The sequence below is a fragment of the Pteropus medius genome, unplaced genomic scaffold, assembly GCF_902729225.1.
Source record: "Pteropus medius unplaced genomic scaffold, Ma_sr-lr_union100, whole genome shotgun sequence".
NCBI lineage: Eukaryota > Metazoa > Chordata > Mammalia > Chiroptera > Pteropodidae > Pteropus > Pteropus medius.
Window position 1 is genome coordinate 25,648,080 of NW_024351730.1, and position 23,732 is coordinate 25,671,811.

Genomic DNA, 23,732 nt, shown 5'->3' on the forward strand with positions numbered 1-23,732 from the left:
GTTTGCATATCAGTGGATATTGATCGTTGGGCTGATTGGCTGTGAGAACTGGCCAGTGAGGGGCTGACCCTATGGAACCGGATTCACTTTAGCAGGGCTCTGGTGCCTGCCCACTCTGCCCTTTGGGTTTGTCGTCCTCGGATGCAGTCCTCGTTGGTGCTCCAGTTCAGTCTAAAGGCAGCTAGTAGGTGTGTTGGCCTGAGACCTCCTGGGACAGGCTCCAGCTATACAGCCTGTTCCCTGCCTGGGGCCACCTGGCAAGAGTCCTCAAGCAATCTGCAGATGGCTGCCATCTGTGCTAGGCTTGGAGGTGCTTTGAGAGGCTGATCCCTGAACCGAGGAAGGTTGCTGCTAGTGCTGGCTTGGGGCCACTCAGCCAGAGGTATGAGAAAGGCAATGGGTACACTGAGGCCAGATACTGCTAGTTTAGGTTTTGTGAACCTTTGAAAAGTTTTAGGAAAATTCACAGCATGAGCCAAGATGGGCCATGCGTATAAAAAAAGTCACCGGCAGTGGCTTGGATGGGCTGCAAGTTGGGTGGGTTGGGGTGAGGTCTCAGAAAATCACCAGGGCCATGCAACTGGACTTAGACAGGTTGATGGAGACTCAGGTATGGTGGCTGCCTGAGTCTTCACTCTGGGAGCTGCAAGGGCTCAACCAAGAAACAATGGATTCTGCCAGCACTTTTGTCTGAGAGAAAGCTGCCCCTCCAGCCCTTGCCCTGAAGCCAGACATTTCAGTTCCTCCCTGGGTGTCCCTGGCATCTTTCAAGCTGCTGTCCCAGCACTAGAGCTCAGAGCACAGGAGTCCACCAGCAAGTAAGTCCATGCATGGGCCCTTTATGAGGAACTCCTGGGACTCCAGCCGACCTCCCTCTCACTTAGCCACACTCTCCACTGGTTTTCACAGTCAGAAATTGTGGGGATTTCTCTTCATGGAACTGGAACCTCGGGCTGGGGAGGAGCCTGGTGTGGGGGTGGGGCCCCTTGCTTCTCTAGGGCGATCTCTGAAGTTGAGATATTTCTCCCAATTTTTGACCACCACACGTGGTGTGCGACCAGCCCAGTTTCGCATCTCTGCCCCTCCTAGTGGTCTTGAGGTGGCCTCTTGGGTTGTGCCCAGTTGTAGGACTTCTGTTTAGCTGGACTTCAGGCAACTCCCAATTAATTTTCAATGAAAGTAGTATTAAAGTTAATTGAGACATTACTGTAACTTTGAAAAATTTTTTAAGCTGTCTGGGTGTTATGTTTTTTTCTCTGTAAGTGAGAATTTTGGATTAGCTCAGTGGCCTTCAGATGTTTCCTTAAAGTTCTGGCTTGAGACTAAGGGGTTGGGGCTAAACCCCTCTCTTCAACCGGAACCTCTCTGCTTTATCTGTTTATATACTGCAATTCCATGGAAGATGTTTGTTTATACAGTTCTAAAAGTAGGAACAACATTAGATTAGAATCGAGGTCAGTATAGCTCTAAATTTTATAAGCTTCTCACTTAAACAATCTCATTTTCTTGGAAATATTTTAATTTTATTCTGAGGATGTCTTTTTGGTTAAAACAGAAGGCAAAGTTTTTTAATACAATTGAATGACCTCAACAATAACAATAAAATTGAGCATGTAGGAGGAGGGTAGTATAGCAGTGCTAAAGAGCATGGACCCTAGAGTCAGATTACAGTACAGGCCAGAATCCTGATGTCACCACTAATTTGCTTTACGACTTTGGACTTCTAGTTTAACCTCTTCAGATCTATTGTTTTCATCTCTTTATAAGGGAGATAAAATGTTTAGTTCATATGGTTATAGCAAAGATTAAATGAGATAATACATGTAAAGGACTTGGTAGATGTTTAATAATAATAAACATCTACTGGAAACTTTTTCATGTACCAGCCAAAATGCTAAATGCTTTGCATGCATTTTCTTATTTAATCCTATAATAATGTCAGAAGAAGAACCTAAGACACCAAAAATGAAGTATCTTGCTCAAGTTCAGAGTAGAAATAGAGTTAGGATTTGAACCAAGATCTGTCTCATTTCTTAGTTCTGTTGTAATTTTATTTTATATCAGTGTTACTATAAGTTCATTTATTTAAAAAATGTATCTAAGATGATCATTTTTTCAGTCAACCATTAAAGTAGTTCATAAAGAAGTCTTGTAGGACCACAAGTTTCATTTCATAAATGGAATCCACTGATAAACTAATAACATTGAAAGAGTACTGTTGTCTTCCTAAGATATTTTTTGTTCTTTATAGAAGGCTTGCACAACAAGCCAGTATTCCCCAGGGGATGTTATTATTATGATTGCTTGCCATTGAGAAATTTACTGAAAGCAGTTGTGACATGTTAAGGCTAAGGAATGCCAGTAAATAAAGCTGAGTTGCATGTCTGATATAAAGTGTACTTAAGAGTTTGCGCCTTCTTGCCTGAAAAAAAGTCCTCAGGAGGTTATCTTTATTCAAAGTTTTTTTAAAAACAAAATTTTAGTTAGGGAACAACCCCTTTTCTCTTACTTCCAGATCTTAAAACTACACCAAAACTAGACCTAGAACTTGTTTCCATGTGAATTCTTCCTAAAGCTCCTAGTCACAGGCCTATACAGGGCCTTGACCAAATGACTGAACAAAATAGTTCTGAGGCCTTGTAGAATATCCAACCTAATTAGGGTGCCTCAAATGCATACACTGTTTATTTTGGATTTTTCAGTTGACTTTTCAGATATATCTGAAAGTGATTTAGGTTGTTTCAAAGTAGACTTACTCAGAAGAAGAGCCCTTTAGGCTCGGCATTCTGTTTAGAGGGAAAGATGGAGATTAGGGGTAACCTACTGAGCAGATCAGTTGGATATTGTCTATTCAGTATGCACAGTTGCATTCATGTCCTCCTTGATGGTGTTAAAAAATTGTTATTTTAATTTCTTTTGAATTTAATTCAAGATGGCAAACAAACATTTATTGGCATCTATCATATGGAAAACATTGTACTAGGTGCTGGGGAGGATAGAAATATGCAAACACATCTTTTAATATATTTGAGACTGTGATTGAGTGATGGAAGGATAGAAGCCAAGTGCCATGGGAGTATGCAGCTGGAAAGAGATTTAGATTTTCATTATGGTTTCTTACAAAAGAAGTATAATTTCTTATGCCTTAAATTATAATCAGTGAATAGTTCTGGATTAATGAGAGGACATGTAGTAGAATTAAAATATTAAAAACAAAACATGTCAGTTCTGTTACTTATAGATGTGAGAGATACAGAAAAGATGAATGAACTTTTCATAATTATTTTTCTGTTGTTGTGTATTTAGAAAAAAGTGGAGCCATTTGCCAGTGTTCTTAGTTTTCCATACCCATTTACTTCAGAAATTAATAAAGTTGCTGTATTTACAGGGGTGAGTAACCTTTATCAACTTTTTCTATCATTTAATTTTTTTACATGTCACATTAACCAATGATTAGAATAACTGAATGAGTAGAGTTAGAGAAAATTCTGGCATTCACCTCGTCTTATTTTTCCCATTGGTAGCTCAAAGCAGTAAGATGACTCATTTGAGGTTATGTCATTAGTGTGAGAAAGAGCTAAACTAGAACATTAACTTCATCATTACTAATCTACCACATTGTTTCTCACAAGAAACTGAAGCATAGAATTTATCCTCGTAGCTCCTGCTTCCTGCTTAAACTCCTCTTCTCAGACAACAACAGTAAAATTATTTTAAAGCAAAGGGTCTACTTAATGGTGTGAAGACATAGAAAGCACAGTTTTAAAAATATTCAGTCTGGAAAGTTAAAGTCAAGGCTATAACAAATATAGTAACAATAGCATTTGTTTATAATGTGTTTATGAATTCGTTTTCTAAAGTATTTTGATTCTCCTCCATGTGCTTCATTTTCAAGGAAGAAATTTTTACTTTTTTTTCCAGAAAAGTAGAGAATATAGCTGTTGGAATGCCACAAAACTTGAATAACTATGAGTGATATATTTTCACAGTGAAACCAAATGGTATAAATGGAACATAGAGAAAGAAAATAACTAATACTATGTATATTTCTTCTTAGTTTTCAGACAACAGAATAAATTTTGGTTCTATTCTTTCTTAAATTAAAAATCTTTTTCCATGTTGGTTTGATAAAATGTCTCCATTTAAGTTAGCAAAACTAAATATATCTTAAACTTTTAGTTTTGGAAGATGTTGTATTGATGGCATTGAAAGTTAGGTTGAACCACTCAGTAAGTTCTGAATGCCATTTTGATGTTACAGTGCCATTTCCTCATGTTACAATAAACACCTCAATCACCTACAAGCTAAACTTGTTCTGAATGCAGTATTTCTGATGCATTTAATTGAAAATTGATATTTTCTTTTCATTCATTCATTCATTCATTCAGGCGAGGCAACCCTTATTTGACCTCACAGATTGCAAGAACCTTGTCAGCTTACAATCCCTTATTTTTTATTTTTTACTCCTACAGCACCTGATTTTCCTAGGTGGTCTCCCATCCAGGTACTAACTAGGCCAAACCCTGCTTAGCTTTCTAGATCAGACGAGATCGGGCTTGTTCAGGGTGGCATGGCCATAGACAGTGCATTTTCAGTTAAAAGTAAAAACCACGCTTTTTATTTTGAACTGTAATATTATTTCTGCCTATTAAAATACTTGAAAGCAGACTGAATTTGTTTAAAGATTGATGTTCAAACTATTATATCTTGGTAGAATGCATCAGAAATTAAAATAGCGGAAGAAAATGGAGCTGCGTTTGCAGGAGGAACTAATCTGATTCAGAAGGTACAAAGTTCTTTACATATTCATTAGTTATAGAAATTGTTCTGTTGTCTTTGCCATCTATTGATTTATTACATGTGGACCAAAACCAATATGCTCATATCTTTTGATAGTTGGTTAGTAGGGCTTTATAGAACATGGGAAAAATTTCTTACTCTTTTGCATATCAAAATGAAACTAAAAAAACTGTCTAAATGGTTTGATATTAATTATGCTCGACTTATAGTGTTTTTTCCTTCATTTCTATATTTTTATGAGAATTTTGTGGGTTGACTGGAAGGGGCAAAATGAGTCCTAATGGTTTTGAATGTGAGATTTAAAATAAAATCCAAAAAGTAGCACACATGTATATCTCTATTCATGTTTTAAAGATCAAATATTTGTTTTGCCTTTTTGGAGTAAAAATTGTGATTAATAGATCACAAAGGGTAGTATCTGACCTCTGTAATACAGTACTTTTGGTTATTCTTTTCATACCCCGCCTTTTCACCTCCCTCCCTTCAGTTCAGTGTGGCATAGGTTCAGCATGGAGGCAACAAATTATTATGTAGCCTGCCTTGAAAAAATAACGAAGAATTTGTGGAGCTCATTTGAAAGAGGACAACATTTTTTTTTTTTAATAGGTGGAAGAAGAGGCATGTCTGTTGAATTTTGGGAATTATTTCTGAAAATACAAAAGATTTTTCTTAATATTCTCTAAAATCTTTTTCAAGTTTAATCATTTAGACTGTGAAGTACTTTTTTTTTTTTTTAAGAACAGGAAAAAGTGATTTGAAAACTTATCTTTTGTACCATATCAAGATTTTTATTTGGGGGAAGTTTTATTTTTTTCTACCATAGTAGTACTCTAAATTTGTTATGGATTCTGGATTTTTAAGTAGTGTCTCCAGAATGATTTTTGGGAGCAGAACTAATGGGGAACATAAAAAGATTATGCTTTCATACCGATTCTAGGTCAGAATTAAAGAATGGTTTCCAATTCTTTCTGATGTATCATGAATCTTAATAAAATTATTTTAATTGTAAAAATAAACAATATTACAAATTCTTTGGAATTTGAGAGTACAGCTTGGTGTCGGCGCCGAGCTGATTGAGAAGGGAAGGTTTCGATGGTGAGACGCCCAGTTGGAAGAATGCATAAGAGGCCAACATGAGAATGAAACAGCGGGCACCAACTTTATTGTGGGGACCGCAGTTCTATTGCGGGGAGCGTCGTATCGTATGCACTTTTTGTGCTCCCCTTCTGCTCCCCAGGAGACTGCATGGCTCTACGCATATCAGAGCTCAATAGTGGCTTTCAGCCACACATGCGTGATAGCATAAGTTGAACTGTGTTTACATATTTTAAGCGCAAGTGCCCTGCTACACTAATGTAACATTTTAAATCCGGGATCCTATTCCTAGCCATAAGCCTGGATCACAGTCAGACCTGGGACCGCCAGGCCTGGGACCTACACTCCATCCCTACAGAGTTACAACACAGGATCTGGCCTGGAGGGCGCTACCTTGAGCCCACAATCTACTTGACATTCCTGAAGTGGCTTAGCCCCACAAGGCATCATCCCCCAGGGTTCTCTTTATCCTCCATCTCTCTGGGTGCTGCTCAGCACACCAGGGGCATTGTGACACGGCAACTTGTGCTTGTGCCCATGTCAACAATAGCCCCCATTTCACGGTACAAGCCATCTGTGTACCAGGCATCCTCAGGGATGGGAGTCCAATTCTTTACATAGGGACTTGGTATGTCTCCCATCTCAGCAACCTCCGCCAAGAGCTCTGCTTGGAACTGCATGGTCCCAATAGAGGGTACAGTTAACCTGACTGGGGGCTTGCAGAGAACTGTGCCCGCTGCCCCAGGTACATCCCTCCACTTGGACAGTGTGGGGTCTGTGCAATTCCCATACAGGGAGTCTTCCCTAAGTTAACCACAGCCACCCCTCCACAGGGTACGTGGATTGCATGATTATGAGATTAGGGACATTGATGGCCTCATTGGCCAGAGGGCTGCATACATGGCAGCCAGTTGTTTCTCTATCAGAGAATGCTGTGCTTCCGTGCTTTTCCACATTTGGGACCAGAAGCCTATCAGTACCTTCTGGGAAGTGTGCTTCTGCCACAAGCCCCATGCAAACCCTATATCATCTACCTGCACTGTAAGCAGGAATGTGAGGGCTGGATCTATTACGCGTAGAGTTTGGGCTTGTGCTACAGCTTGCTTTGTAGCCTTAAAGGCCTCCTCCATCTCGGGGGTCCAATCCCATTGGGCACCCCATCACACTAGACAGTGCAGGGATTGCATCAAGAAGGCCAAATGGAGGATGAACACTCTCTAAAACCTCAGCAGTCCCAAATAGGTTTAGAGCTACTTCACAGTCTCAGGTCGGGGATATGCCTGTATCTTATCAATTACTGCCTCTGGCATTACTTTTGTCTTACCCAACCAGACAACTCCCAAGAATTTGACAGAGAACCCAGGTCCCTGAACCTTGTCCTTGTTGACTGCCCCACCCCAGTTGATGAGAACTTCTCGCAGGCTGGTCGCAGCTTCTTCTAGTTCTGTAAGAGAATCAGGGATTACCATTATATCATCAGTGTAATGATACAAGTGCCCTACGGGCGGTTGTTTCCATGTGACTAAATCTTGAGCCACGAGACCATGGTACAAGGTAGGGCTAGAGAAAAAGGCATTTGCCAAGTCTACCACATAATGGTATCGTCCAAGTTCTTGTGACAGCCGGTCCATGATGTACGTGATGTTTGGCACGGCAACATGCAGGGGCGGCATAACCTTATTTAGCTCCCACAGCCTCAGGTCAACCTGCTCCCCCGCCAACTGGGTGCCCTGGCCGAATCCCTAATCAGGGAGATAATCGGCCAGCCGTACCTCATGGGTTTGGCTTTCCTGGGAATAGGAGTGAATTGCTAGTCAGGGCACAGTTGATTCCATAGCGCCAGCAGCACTTCATTAGGTTGCAGCTCAATCTTTTCTGCAGCGACCCCTGCTGTGAGGAGATCAAACTGCATTTGCCTGCAGCTCACTCTCACAGCCTAACAGCTTGGGCGCTGCTCTGCGCCCGCTTTTTAGCCACACCTCCGTCCATGCACTGGCTGATCTGGAAGTGCTGCGGGCAGTAGGGCGTGCACTTGGGTGGAATGCTCCTTGTGTTTCACTTCCACATCCCCCAACCTAGCCATAGTGGAAGTCACCTTGTGGATCCGCCTATCCTCCTAAGGGGCCAGCAGAGCCGCCATGGGGCCAAAAGTCAACATCAAGTCCTTCATACGGGTAGTAAATACCTCTTCATCAGGGCTTGTTTACTGGGCACAGCACATCATCCGTTGCATGCCCATTTCTTGAATTATCTGGACCAGATCTAAGTACGTGGTCCATCTGCTCACTGTCTCTGGCAGCTCCCCCGGGTCGGCCCACAGTCTGGGCAGAGGACATGAGCCAGTTAAACAGCACCTCATGCCTTACACGCCACATTCTGGAGGCCTGCCTGAGGGACGGTATCACTGTTACAGAGGCCAGCTGAGCCATCTCTTCCAGAGATAATTCAGTCCTTTTGGCCCCGTCATCCCACAGCCACAGCAGCCACCCCAGAACCATCTCTCTGGTTCTCTGCCATACCTGTTTTGTAAGGCCCCGGAGTTTGGCGGGGATGTACTAGATCAAGGTGGTTTGCTTTTTAACCTAGGGGGGCGCCATCAGTTGGCCATCTATCTCCGCCCTTCCTGCCGGGGGCCAATGGCTGTTCCACTTCAGCCTGCTGCCATATCATCAGCTGCACCTGCTGTAGTACCGCCAGTAGTCTCCCAGACCGAGATGATGGCAGTGACCCGTCAGGACCCTGCAGCATATGTTCTGCTGCCGTCGGCTGCTTTTCCAGAGCTTTGTTGTGGCGTTGTAGCTACTGTACCCTCTGAGCCTGATCCTGAACCTCCAGGCTGGCCTGCCACAGCACCACCAGGAATATCCAGGCCACCTGACCCACTTCCTCCCGGTAGTGTCGGGACATTTGGCTCCAGCATCTCCAGGGCTTTCCGGACATCCTCTGGATGAGGCTTCACTTCATCCCAATCTTCCGGGGGTGTCCATGTAGCCAGATATGCGGCCACGGAATACCACTGGGAGGCGAGGGGCCACACGTCCTCCACTCGGGTCTCCTTCACCTGGGGACCATCTGGAGTGCTGGGAGCTGTACTCACCTTGTCATCCTGCCAACTACGCCAAGTGTCAGCAGACAGCTGATTGAGAAAGGAAGGTTTTGATGGTGAGACACTCAGTTGGAGGAATGCACAAGAGGCCGACGTGAGAATGAAACGGCAGGCACCAACTTTATTGTGGGGAGTGCAGTTCCGTTGCGGGGAGTGCAGTTCTGTTGTGGGGAGCGTGATATTGCATGCACTTCTCCCCTTCTTGTGCTCCCCTTCTACTCCCCAAGGGACCACATGGCTCCACACATATCAGAGTACAATAATGGCATTCAGCCACACATGTGTGATACCATAAGCTGAATTATGTTTACATATTTTAGGCTCAGGCACCCTACTACACTAATGTAACATTCTAAATCCGGGGTCCTGTTCCTAGTCACAAACCTGGATCACAGCCAGACCTGGGACCAGCCAGGCTTGGGACCTACACTTGGTCTCTGCAATCAGAGAACTATTCTTATTAAACTTGTGTACTGCATTCCATCTGTTTTCTTCCTGTAGGTGTGAGAGTATGTTGTAGAACTGTCATAGCAACGATGGAGTTTAAATAGATACCTCCACTCTTTAAATGTTGAGGAGTTACTTCTCAAGAAAGTAATGATAAAGAAGCAGAAAGTGTTCTGCAGTACTAAGTTCATTAAATAAAACAAATTTTAAAAGTTACCCAAATAAGGAATCCAAGTACATTTTGAAATTGTTTGGTAAATAAAATACTACAGGTACAAAATTACTCTTTAGGTGCCCAGGAATGATCTATTAATAGAAGAGAAAATGCCACCTATATAAAGCATCATAACCAGTACATTATTGCAAGTTACTCCCAGGTATCTTTTAATACTCATCCATGTTATTTTTAGAAGGTATTCAGATTGTGAGGTAAATTCAATACAGTTTTATAAATAGTACCTTGGCTGCAATTTTTTTTACACATTCTTGTATTTTTTAATTAAATACTGTTCTACTTAGTGCTTATAATAGGTGGAGATAGGATAAATTTACTGAACTTTTAGTCATTTCTTAGATAAGATATTTATTTACTAAATTCATTTTCCTTTATTTTGAACCGTCACAAGTATGCTTGCTTCTGAGGGATTTTAAAATAATTTTGCTTTTACAAAATTATTATAAAAACTGGATAAACCTAAACCGTGTAAAATATTTAGCTAAATCCTTGGCATGCGGTAAGTGCTCATTTAATGCAAGTTGTTATTGTTAAGAGAAACATTTTGTTATCTAAGGAGTAAAGAATTTGTAAGAAAGAATAGTAACAGGAAGATAAAATTTCAGAATCACAGCCTAATTTGGCCAGAGTTAAAGTTTTTAGGTTTCCCAAACCAAGGGTTTGAATAATATATTGTGGTAAGCAAAAAGAATCATTGTAAAATATGTTTTGCCCAGGCAATATTGTTCTACAAAGCTCTTTCATTTTATAACCAACTAAATTTTTAAATGGAGTGTATTGTAGTAGTATAATTATTTTGGGTGCTTGCCCGAATTAATTTAAAATGTCTTTAAAAATTGGTATTCTCTTTGTTCTTAGAGTGGAATTAGAGTCTGTAAAATAAACTATAAGTGAACTTTTACAGTTCATTATTTTGAGAATTTTAGTTTCAGTTCTTTGTGAAAATAATTATAGATTCAGTTCTTTCAATGTTCTAAATTTAGGAAGGTGTTGTATTTGCTACTAATTTGGCAGCTAGTGGTTATTAATTTTACATATCTCTTGCAAAATTTTCAGCATGTTTATTTTTAATGGACATATGAATACAGCTTTGTGGGATTATGAGCCGCATACACATCAATTTTATGTTCTAGCTTATAATACTTTTGCCTAACATAACCCCATGGAAGAAGTAAAACTATTAAATATATATTTTTAAGTGTCTGTGGCTATTTTTAGAAAGAAAAAGATCAGAAAATGTTTTGCTGCCAGAGGTTTTCATAATTGGTAAATGTATTCATATGATCTTTGTATTTGAATTAAAGATTTATGCCTAATGTCTGTTTTCTAAATTATAAGGGAAATTATTGCATTATACTGTATTTTCAGAAGGATAAAGCTTTTTGTATCTTTTCCCTGATTATCAGATTTTGGATGATGAAATTCAATCAGATTATTATGTAGCTGTTCCAGAAATAATGCCTGAGCTTAATCCATTAAAGAAGAAGCTGAAAAAAAGATTTCCAAAGTTTACTCGAAGTAAGGGAGTATTCTTTTCTTTAATTTGTTGTTTTTTAAATTACAGTTTGTATTGAGTATTTTGTTAGTTTCAAGTGTACAGCATAATGGCTAGACTTTTTTTATAATTTATGAAATGATCCCTCTAATAAGTCTAGTGCCCACTTGGCACCATACATAGTTATTACAGTATTATTGACTTTATTCCCTATGCTGTATTTTACTTCCTCATGACCATTTTATAAGTGCTAGTTTGTCTTAAAGGGGAGAATTCTTTCTATTATTTCAATATGCTATCAAAAACTTTGTAATATATGTTTAGTTAGAAAACAAAATTGTTAATATACATGTAGAAAAAAATAATATGTCCTGCTATTTGAGTTTTGTGTTATATAAGAACATGTATATTTGTTTTTTTTTTTCCTTTGAAACTGTTATTGGTAATCTAATATAATTTGAAAACCTAGTTACTATATAATACTTTATATTTAGGCTGTATTTTAGCTTGAAATTAATGGAATGTATTACCTAATAGGTATGTTGCCATCATACTGTTTTATATGTCTTTATCAATAATGTTTATGCTCGTTTATGTCAGCATTCAACATATATATGAAGCCATCATAGTTTCTTTTATGTGGTTCTGGATATTTGCTATAGATAGGTGTTATTGCAAATAAAATTTTATAATATAAACAGAATAGATATATTTAAATTGTATTAGTAGATTGGGCTTCACATTTCAACTCTAGCTGAGCTGAAAAATCCTGCTAAAATTCTTCATACATGTTAGCTACTAACACTTATCTGAATCATAGATCATGTTCTGTAGTTGAAGCAATTTCATATGTACTCTCCAATTCTTTTGTTGTACTAGAGTTTTATTTGTTTATTTTTGGTGGCCTGCATTGAATAACACATCGTTATTAGATCTCAGACTGTTTGGCACTTTTTACTAGGGATTTCCATTACAATATAGTATTTGTTATCATGGCATCAGACTTAATAGTCTTTTCTAAGTAAGACTTGAAATTGAAATTTATTTTAAAAATTAAACACAAATTACAGTTTAATTTGATGAAAATATTTCTCATAATTTTTTTCTAATTAAAATCAAGATTAACAAAACCCAACAATACTAAAAATAGTCAATTAAAATGAAACCGGATACTGAATATATTCTGTATTTAGCTACCTCCTTGCTTTGCATGCTGAACTGGTTTCTCACAGAAGTTAATTTTGTCACCTTTGCTTCTTTATCCATTCTCTGAGTAACCCTTTTGGCCTCCATTTTCCGTAGCCTTGAGGGTTTTTTTGGTTTTTTTGTTTGTTTGTTTTACCATTTTCATCTCAAAATTTGGCACTGTTGTTTTTAGTCTGAAAGGTTTTCAAATAACTTCTTTGTTTCAAATAAGAAAAATTTCCCTTTAAAATGTTTATTTGTATTAATGGCTTTACCCTAGTTCTACTTTTGTAATGAATCATACCTTCCAAACACCAGGGTCAAGTTACCTAGGTATGTCCCCGCCATTTGCTTAACAAAGCATCTTGAAAAAGCAGGCAGACCTTTCTCCTCTACCTTTTTCTTTTCACCCCTACATGATCTGTTTAACAGTACTAGCAAAACATTTGTGTTCTTTAAACATGAAGACAAATGATTAACCTGTCAAAAATGTTAAGACAGGATACACCAGATGTGCATTAGAACAAATGAAGCTTGTATTATGCATTTTCAGAGCTTATTCAGATTCTTGTTTAGGAACATTTGATTCCCCTTATATCCAACAAAAGACTTTAGGGTAAAATAGAAATTACATTTTGAGCAAATGGATGAAATTTAAAAACCAACAAACAAACCCCTGCAGCTGAGCTCATTAGTTTCCCATTTTGTCTTACATTTTGTTTTACTAATGGGAGTGGGTGTAACCATCCTGGCTGGATTGAATGTTCACGTTTTTGCAGCATGTTTAATGCTGCAGCTTCATTTGTTTGATTTTTTTAGTTTAATTGCTTATGTAACTGTAGGCAAGTTCTCTATTTTTCAAATGCATATTTGGCTTGTTTTCTTAGTATTTTTTATTTCAAGAAAAAAAGACATTTAAAACTTGCTTTTTAAAATTCTTAGAAGAAATTTGATTTCATTTTGCTTGTAAACTAGCTTTCCCCCCAAAAATACGTGTCCTCTGAAATTCTTTCATCTCTAATGTAGATAGATTTTGTTGATATTTTATTTATTCTTAATCTTATATATTATGCATTTACTTAAAAATTACTACTGTGAAAAATATCTCGACTTAATGGAATCAGGTTTCTATTAGCATAGATGGAAACAGTTGAAGTCTTTTAAACCATGCTAAATTATTGGCAGATGGGACAGACATGATTAGGAAATTGGACCCACTAATGTGTATTTATTTTCTTAATATACATCTCTTAGAATTGAGCATCAGTGCTCCAGTTGGAGTCTTGTTAAAAGAATACTCTGGCAGACCTGTCCAAAGAGCATTCATATCCGCTGAGTAGGACACTGCTTTTTGTGAGAAACTTGGTGTTGTATCATATTTGAGAGTAGTGAATGTAAATTTATTGAACTCTAATAGGAAATATTTTTAACTCATAGACTGATATGCTGTACTTCAGCACATTGCTTGCATTATTGAAATCGTTAGAACTCCGGTTATATAAAGAAAAATGCTGAAACGGAATTTTTGCAAGGTAATCAATTTGAAATTGTTCTTAATTTTTATTCCTTGTGTATTAGTTTAAAAACTATTTTTGTGTGAAAGATTCTAATGATAATTAGTTGTGGATATAATTGTTATAGATAAATTATTGATATATTGCAGCTGGTTCCATTACTCTTTCCTTCATTTCCTTTACTCCAGCCATAGTGGCCTCCTTGCCCTTCTTCATACACACTAAGTAGTTTCCCTTCTCAGGTCTTTGGACTCATTGTCCTATTTGTTTGTAATGCTCTTTGCTTATTTTTCTGGCTACTTTTTCATTCAAATATCACCTAAACAGAAAGGCCTTCCATGACCATCCTATATAGAATATTACCTGCCACTTCCAATTATCACATTATCTCATTATTGTGTTTTTATATTCTTTTTAGGGCTTACCACTTTTGGGATCTTACATTTTTTATTTGTGGGTGTGTGTTCAGTCCTTCTATTAGAGTAAGGACATTTTTTGGGGGGTTTTGTCCACTGCTGTATTCTCCTGTGCCTAGAATAGAACCTGCACATAGTAGGTGCTTAACAAATATTTGTACAGTGAATGCACATTTAGTGTAGCATTCAGTTGGTAGAAGATAGAAATTGCTGCAACTAAAGACTGTCTACAATTTATAGATTTTTTTGGATTAGAATAATTATATGTATTGAGTATTTGTTTTGTACGAAGCCTGAATTGTGATGGCTGTGAACAAGGCAGGCAAGGTCTTTGCTGTCTCGGAGCTAACAGTTTCATTTTCTGCAGTAGACAAACTGGTTCAACTGAGCATTTAATCATGCTCAGATTTCTCTAGTTGAACAAATAAACTGGAAACAAAACACATACCCCCAAAATGTCCATTCGATTCAGCTAACCTTTTTAGCTACAATCTTAGTCTTTTTTGTTGTTTCATACCAAATTTTTCAAACAAGTGGTCTTTAGTGGTTGGCTGTCTCCATTTCCTTACCAAGTGTTATTCTTCCTTACATCATTCTCTCCCATATTCAGCTAAAATGTTGCTTCTTAGTAATAATCACTGACCTTTCATTTGCTGCATTTAAAGATTTGTCCTTAGTTTTCTTTGTTTCTTGAAACTTTATTTTACACTGTATAATCTTAACTTACCTCTGTTCTCACTATTCCTTCTTTGTTTTACCTGGCTTATATTCTACTTCTACCCTGTACTATTCACTAGCAAAGAAGAAAAGAGAAGATACAGCAGAGTGAAATACCCAACAGTATAGTTTAGTACAGGTTCTGTTCATTATGGTAATTGAATAGAGGGACTTAGAGGAAAAGAAAGGGAACAGAAAGAAGAAAAAGAAAAGTATAACAAAATAGCACAGAGCAAAGAGGAGAGTAATTACATAGCAATAGGGATAGCAAAGCCCTAGAAATAGCAGTGAATATTAATATTGGGTTATAGGGAAAAACAGAATAGAATAGCGGTTAACATAGATACCTCTCTCAGTCTTGGCTTTGTCACACTGTGGCCTTGAACAAATTTTTTAACATTTTTGTGCCTCTGTTTATTCATCTACAAAATGAGTTTCATGCTTCCAATAGTGTTTTTGTAATAATGTATGCAAGAGCTTAGCATAGACTGGGTACATAACAAGTTTAAAATATATATGAGCCTCTATTATTATTGATTTCCTATAATTCTTAAAGTAACTATTCATGCTCTGTAATTACTTTAGGAGATCTCATTTTTTTATGTCTTCATATTTCATTTTTACCTTCATAACTCATTTATTAAATAAACATAATTATTGCATGCCTGCTATGCCTACACTTAATACTGAGGATTAAAAGATGAAAAAATAGTTCCCATCTTTAAGGAGATAAAAATTGAGAGGTGAGAGAAATGAGAACAAACTGCTATACTAAAATGCAGAAGGTGTACCAGTGGAAGAGGTACAAAGTACTTAGAGGAATGAGGAACTATTTTGTAGAATTAGATTATATGAAGAAAGTAGCAGTTGAGCATTTAAATATGAATAGGCTTTTTTTTTTTTTTCCCCATGTCGTGCATGGGGAGAACATTCCAGGTAGAGGAAATGGCCTGTGCTAATGCACAAAAGTATGAGAGAGCTAGTTATGTTCAGGAATTTATAAGTAGCTTTCTATCGTTTGGTACATAGTGTTATCAGATAGTGGTGGGCAGTGGGGTTAGACAGTGATAGGCAGTGGGCCAGATCATGGAGGGCTTTGTGTGCCATGCCATGGAGGTTAGGTGTTATCCTCTATGCAGATAAGGAGGGATTGAAAAATATTGCTAAGAAGAATGATATAAGATTTGCTTATTAGAAGGAATATATGCAGGAGCTTGTATAAGCGATAGAGTGGTTAGACGAAAATAATGAAATGTTCAGAACAGAGACCAGTGAAGAGACTAATGTAGTGGGCTAGGTAAAAGATGAATAAGGACAGAATCTGAGCAGTGGCATTGATGACCAAGGAGAGAAAGGCTGTTGTGGGATATGGTAGAATTAAAAAGAGTTATTGATTAGATGTTGAGGTAAGGAAAAGGGAGGAATCTAGAATGTTTCCCTAATTTTTGTCTTGAGTGGTCCAGTGAATACTGTTTTAAAGATAGAGATACAAGAGATGAAGAAGGTTTGGGCATGATAATAATATCGTGAGGTAAGGTAGGGAAAATGGAGATAAGATGGCACAAACTTACTGTTTTCCTGGAAGCAAGTCAGTATTAAGATGAAGTAAGTTTTGATAAATAAATGTGCACATTGTAATCTCTAGGGCAAATAAAAAACACAAAAAGACATATAGTTTCAAACTAACTAGAGGAATAAAAATGATATACTAAAAACTTTTTGTTTAAAACAAAAGAAGGCAGTAAAGGAAGAACAGAGGAACAAATGAGATGAGACAAATAGAAAACACATATTAAAATAAAGATCTAAATCAAGCTGTATCAATAGTTAGGTTAATTGGAAATTGAATAAACACTTAAACCAAAAGGTAGAGATCATAACACAATGAAAAAGCAATCCAATTAAATACTATCCGCAGGAGACACACTTTATATTCAAACACAAATAAACTGAAAGTAAAATGAAGAATTAAGATACACCATGAGTACAGTAAGCATTAGAGAGTTGGATTGGCTATATTTATACCAGACAAAATAGACTTTTAAGATAAGGAATTTACAAGAGAAAAAGGTGAATGTCCTATAGTAATAAAAGGACATACTCACCTAAAAATAGAGCCACAAATACGTGAAGCAAAAACTGACAGAATCGAAAGGAGAAATAGACTAATCATCAAGTATAGTTAGAAATTTTAATATTCTTCTATCAGTAACTGATAGAACATGTACATAGAATATCAGTAAAGATATAAAAGACTTGAACAGTAGTACTATCAACCTGCTTGGCCTAATTGATATCTATAGAATACTTCACTCAACAATAAGTGTTGTCTGATATGTGCTATTTAAGTATACATTGAACATTTACTGGATTAGACCATTTGTTGGGTTATAAGGCAAGTCTTAATAAGTTGCAAAGGATTGAAATCATACAGAGTATGTTTTCTAATCATAGTTAAATCAGAAATCAGTAAATAACCAAAAGAAATATGAGAAATCTCCAAATACATTAAAATTAAGCAACCCATTTCTAGATAACTGATAGAGCAAAGAAGAAATCACAAGAAAAATTAGAAAATGTCTTGTACTAAGTGACAATGAAAACACAAAACATTTGGGATGCCACTAAAGCAATAATGTGCACATTGTAATCTGCAGAGGGAAATTTATAGTTTTAAAGTCTAAATTAAAAACGAAAGTTTTATAATTATTGTTCTAAGCTTTTACCTCAAGAACTCAGAAAAAAAGCAAATTAAACCCAAAGTAAGTAGAAGGAAGAAAATAAATATCAGAGCAGAAATCAATGAACTAGAAAAAGGACGAACAACACAAAAAAGCAATGAAAGGAAAACTGATTCTCTGAAAAGATTGATAAAATTGATAAAACTTCAGCTGGCCTGATTTTAAAAAGAGAGAGAACACAATTTATCAAGATCAGGAATAAAAAGGACATGGGTACATACCCCATAGACACCGAAAGATAATAAAGGCAGTATTATGAACAACTTTCTGCCAATGAATGTTGACAACTTAAATGGGCAAATTCTTTGAAAGACACAAATTAGCAAAAGTGTCCAGAAGAAATAGAAAATCTAAATAGATCTGTATCAAGTAAAGAAATTGAATTAGTAATTTACAACTTCTGACAATGAAAAAGTTCCAGGCCACACAACTTCTCCTTGGTGAATTCTATCCCACATTTAAGACAGAAATAATATGAATTTTTTAGAGCATCTTTTAGAAACTAGTGGGGGAAGGAACACTTACCAACTCATTTATGAGCTCAGCTTTACTCTGCTATCAAAGCTAGACAAGGACATCACAAGGAAACTACAGATCAATATCCCTCATAAGCACAGAAGCAAAAATCCTTAACAAAGTATTAGCAAATTGAATCCAGCAGTATGTATATATGTGTATAAAGATTAGTAAACCTTAACCAAGGAAATTTATTCCAGGAATACAAAGTTGATCTGCACATCAATATAATATACCATGTCAGCAGAATAATGAACAAAACCTTAAGCTCATCATAGTAAATATAGGGAAAACATTTGATAAAATCTAATGCCCATTCATGATAAGAACTCTCAGAATACCAGGAATAGAAGTGAACTTTCTCAAGTTGACAAAGCACGTCTATGAAAAATCAAGAGCTAATATTCTTAATGGTGAGACCATTAAGAGTGATTGCTTTCTAACCAAGATCAGGAACAATACAAAGATCTCTGGTCTCACCCCTTATGTTCAACATTGTACCAAGTCAGGGAAATAAAGTGCATACATATTAGAAAGGAAGAAGTAAAAACAGCCTTTATTCCTAGAGGATACGATTCTAAGATATTCTAAATGAATTCTAAAAAGTGAATTTAGTAGGGTTACATGGTACAAGATCAACACATAAAACAACTGTGAATTTTTATGTTCTAGCAATAGACAACCAAAATGAAATTTATAAAACAGCTCCATTCACAAGAACAAAACAAAACAAATGAAATACTTATGAATAAATTTAACAAAAGATGTACAAGACTTATTCAGAGAAAAGTACTAAATGTTGCTGAAAGTTTAAGAAATACCTAAATAAATAAAGATATATACCATGGCTATGGATTTGAAGTATAATATTGTTAAGATGGAATTATTCCAACATCTTTCTATAGATTTAATGCAATCCTAATTAAACTCCCAGAAAAGTTAAGAATTTTTTTTAAAGAAATCGACAAGCTCATTCTAATATTTAAATGGAAAGACAAAGGACCTGGAATAGAAAAATGATTTTAAAAAGGAAGAAGAAAGTTCTTCCAAAAAAGTTGCATTGTCTGATTGATGACTTTACTGTAGAACTATAGTAATCAAGACAGTGTGGTAGGGCACAAGGATAAATGTATATAGATCAAACATTGAGAGTTGAGAAATGGACCCAAACCTCATGGTCAACTGGATTTCGATAAAGATACCAAGGTTATATGGAGAAAGAATGGTTTTTTTAATAAATGCTGCTGAAATAACTAGGTATCCTTTTCTCATATCAAACACAAAAATTAATTCAAAATGGGTCATAGACCTAATTGTAAAGGCTAAAGAGAAAGTCTTTATGACCTTGGGTTAGGTAAATGTTTCTTAGGACACAAAAAGCGTGAAAAAGTTGCTAAATTAGATTTTATCAAAAATTTTGTTCACGAGAAGACACCATTAAAAAAAATAGCAAATAAGCTATAGATTGTGGAAGAATACTTGGCACACATATATCTAACAAAGGTAACTGAAACCATGACAAGCTAAACATGTAAGGGGGAAATACTGTATTAGCATCTTACTGTTTATTGTTATACTATCTGTCATACTGTTTAGTACTCAATTACATCAAAACGTTACTCTAAAAAACTATTTTTCTAAAAAAGTATTTTTCAGTAGTTTTTCCCTTTGCATGTCCCTTTTCTCCCAATTAGATTGTAAGCTCCTTGTAGATAATTACTTTTATTTACAGCCAAAGTGCTCCTGAGCCATACTGAACAGGTTTGATGATCCTTAGAAGTAATAAATGCTGAGAGTATAGTGCGCTTTCTTTATAATGAGATTTTCATGTTGACTTATCATGAAAAGAATTGCTTGAGACACACTGGGAGTGATGGTTCTTTACTGGCACATTCCTTATTGTGTTTCTTACCCTTCAAGTAATTTACATTATCTATGTACAAATTTGAAAATGTTTCAAGTTAAGTTATAGTAGTGTGAAATATTAAAGTATGTATTTTTATGTATTAAATTTGAGTTAAAACGTTAATGAACGAACATTAGGAAGTTTCCCAGGTCCTTTGTCTTTCCATTTAAATATTAGAACTTCCTAATGTTTGGAGTCTTCTGCGTTATCCTTTGAAAATTCTTAGTTTTTACCCTGATTCCATTTTTCTCTTTTCTATATTCAGTGCATCCTTTTTTTCTACCCTAATTGAGGGCAAAGTGACATTAGTATCCAAAAAATTAAGTGTTAATTCTTAACTCTTTTTTCATGCTAGCTTCTGTAACTATTTGTGCAGTAATGAGCTATATTATTCACTGTGATATTATTTCTACTGCTAAATATTGCTACTTTTCTAGTTCCTTCCCTTTATGGTAAGTCAGGTCAGGTGAATTTCACACAAAGGTAGGTAAAATGATCTTAAAATATTTCAAGACTCCCTGTTAGCTATTATTTTGTAGATTTTATTTTAATTTGTCTTCAGGTTTCTAAAGTATAAGCAGCATCATTGCTTATACTTAGTTATTTGTTATTGTGCAATAATATTACCACTAATTTAGTGGTTTAAAACAATATACATTTACTATCTCAGCTTCTGTATGTCAGGAATGTGTATACGGCTATGCTGGGTTTTCTGCTTCAGGGTCTCATAAAGCTCCAATCAAGGTGTCGGGTAGGGTTGTGATCTCATCTGAGACTTAAGTGGGGAAGAAATGATTTGCTTCCAGATTCATGTGGCTTTTTGGCAGAATTCAGTTCCTCGCAGGCTGCACTGAGGGCTGTAGTTTCTTGCCTTGCGGCCCTCTTCATATGTATTTCGTAATGTTGCAGCTTGCTTCTTCAGAGCCAGTTGGAAGAGTTTCCTCCTAGATGGGCATTGCAATTTTTTGTAATGTAATCATGTACACATAATCATCCTGTTTCTATATAGCACATGTTGCAGGTCCTATCCACATTCAAAGGGAGGGGATCACACAAGGGTATGAACATCAGGAAATGGGGCCACCCTAAGGTCTCTCTGTCACAACTTATTTGCTGTATCTTAACATTAGATGAATGCTTTTCTTTTTTTTTTAAGTTATGCCACCAATTTGTAACTTTTATGAAAATAACTTTCATCTATAAAAACAAGGTAATTTATAACTCGATCTTAAGTTTTGATAGCAGTTGAATATTTACATTAAAATTTGCAAAATTTCAACTAAAGAACAAATAAAACTTTCAGACATAGCTTATACTTTAAAAATTCTATCAATTTCAGCAAATAAAGAGTGACTACAGGTCAATTTACATTAGTCTTCTGGTCCAGAATACACTTTCCATTTAAAATATTTTAAATCACTCTTCCGTACAGCATGGATGGCTCCTCGTAGGAACTAGTAAATAGTCTGTTCTTCATGAAGGCAACACTAGACAGATATTGCCTGATGCCTGGATAATACTGAACATCACAAAACCAGCGAGGTACATTAAGATATTTCTCCTTTTCTTGAACTTTCAGGTCAGCTATAAAGCGATGAAGTCCATAGTATAATAGGATATCTGCTAAGGTAAATTTATATTCTGTAAAGCAGACTTTATCTTCAAGATGTGAATTAAGATCCTTCAACAGAATGTGGATATCATCTTTATTAGAGTGTCCATCTACTTGAGTTACTCTGTATTCTAACCATTGTTGAACTATTGCTTTTTCTTCTCTAGTGCTCCCGAGCAAATATTCTTTATTGGCTTGCTTGACTGTTATAGTAGTCAGTCCTGTTAGACTTAGTCTATTCTTCGTTTTAAGAACTGGAATCTGACACTCACCCCGAATGCTGTATTTGTTTCCTTTACTCAGCCCCAGGGACTTCTCCAGCAGTGTCAGCTCCACTGCCATCACCGCCACTGCCACCGCCTGAGCTCCTGGCTGAGAGGAATGCTTTTCTTATTCAGTAATTTTTACTACTTGTTTAGATGGAGTGATAACTTTGGATTTTTTATTTTTCTAACCAGATTCCATTGGCCGTGACATCCCCAAAATGCTTGAATTATTTAAAACTGGACATGAAATTAAGGTAGATGAAGAAAGGGAGAATTTTCTCAAGACAAAAATAGCAACAGTAAGTTACAGTGGAAATTATTCAATAACCCTCTTTTTTTGCTTAACTGATTCATTAATAATTTATAATATACCAGTCCTTTGAACTTGTTCTTATCAGTAGCATTAGAAGTGACACTAACTATGCACATAGATAATTTTTTATTGGTTGAACTCATAAATTTTAATGGTAATATAGAATTGCTTCTGAGTTATGTGTCACCCACTGACATTTATTTGTACTTTGCCTTATTCGATTATCTATTCTATGTATGATATTTTTCTTGTAATATTTAGACTTATAGAAAGTAAGGTCTAGATCTTATATATCACTTACAGAACACTGTATAATGCTGACCCCATAGTAGATATTTAATCCTACTTTAATGAATTGAGGAATTTGCTTTATTTTTATGAATTATTTTTGGTTATCCCTGGGTTTTAAAAACTGCCTATGTACAGAAGATGCTGGAAATCAATTTCCAAACTATATAGATAGATATGTCAGATTTTTATAGTACTGTGTTTTTAAATATATAGTTATTTGCTAATATTTTTTTATACAAAAGAATCTCTAAAATATCTATTTAATGTATGTAATCTTTTTCCTGTACAATAACTATAGGAATAATGGCAATTTGATAGCAAAATTTAAACTGCCTACCAAATACCAGGCCCTATTCTAAACAATTTTCATATATTCTGTCTTTTAATCTTAACCCAATGAGAGGTAGATTATCATCCTCATTTTATAGATGAGGGCATAGAAGCCCAGAGAGGTCAAATACTTTTCTCAAGGTCCCATAACTAGTATGAGGCAGAAGAGGTATTTGAACCTTGGCAGTCTCCTCAAGAATCCAGCCTCTTTACCCTTAGATCATCCCACCTCATGGCTGGAATTATTTGAATAGCTCTTATTCTTCTTTCCATCCTACTTTTAAGAGGAATTCTTCATTCAGCAGATTAGTAGTCCAAACTGATTGAGCTATGTCCATTGTAGATCATCAGAAATATAGAAAAGGTGCTCAGCTAGTTTTATAGAAGGAAAACTTCCTTTAGAAAGGGGGCAAAACAAGTTAAATCAGTCAGAGATTGGGAAGCCTCTCATTGCCATCATTACTGTCAAAGTTCAGCTCCAGTTCGAGCTCTGCTGCAATCTAATGTTGGAATGTCCTTGTTCCCAAAAGGCCCTTGGCAGTGCTTCCTCTTTCTTAGGGATGACAACATTGTGATATAAAAAGCAAACAAACAAGAAAAAAGCAAATACAAATTTTAAGAGACTATTCTGGAGCTGTATTCATGGGTTTGAATACCAGTTCTGCTACTTATGGAATGGCAAACTTTACACAAGTTTTTTAATGCTGTTGTCTCTCAAATTTCCTCATCAATAAAATTTATATAGTA

The 23,732-nt window shown here is 36.2% G+C and overlaps 1 protein-coding gene and 1 pseudogene across 1 annotated transcript in view; one reads left to right on the forward strand and one right to left on the reverse strand.

Moving 5' to 3' along the window:
* The window catches only part of MRPL1 (mitochondrial ribosomal protein L1), a 57,089-nt gene that overhangs the window by 13,680 nt on the left and 19,677 nt on the right, over positions 1-23,732 (forward strand). Inside the window, exons 4-7 of the mRNA XM_039845529.1 lie at positions 3,307-3,390; positions 4,715-4,786; positions 11,090-11,201; positions 22,244-22,350. Of these exons, the coding sequence (XP_039701463.1) occupies positions 3,307-3,390; positions 4,715-4,786; positions 11,090-11,201; positions 22,244-22,350 (375 nt within the window). The remainder of the gene's footprint in view (positions 1-3,306; positions 3,391-4,714; positions 4,787-11,089; positions 11,202-22,243; positions 22,351-23,732) is intronic.
* LOC120588570 (uncharacterized) lies at positions 4,464-4,582 on the reverse strand (annotated as a pseudogene).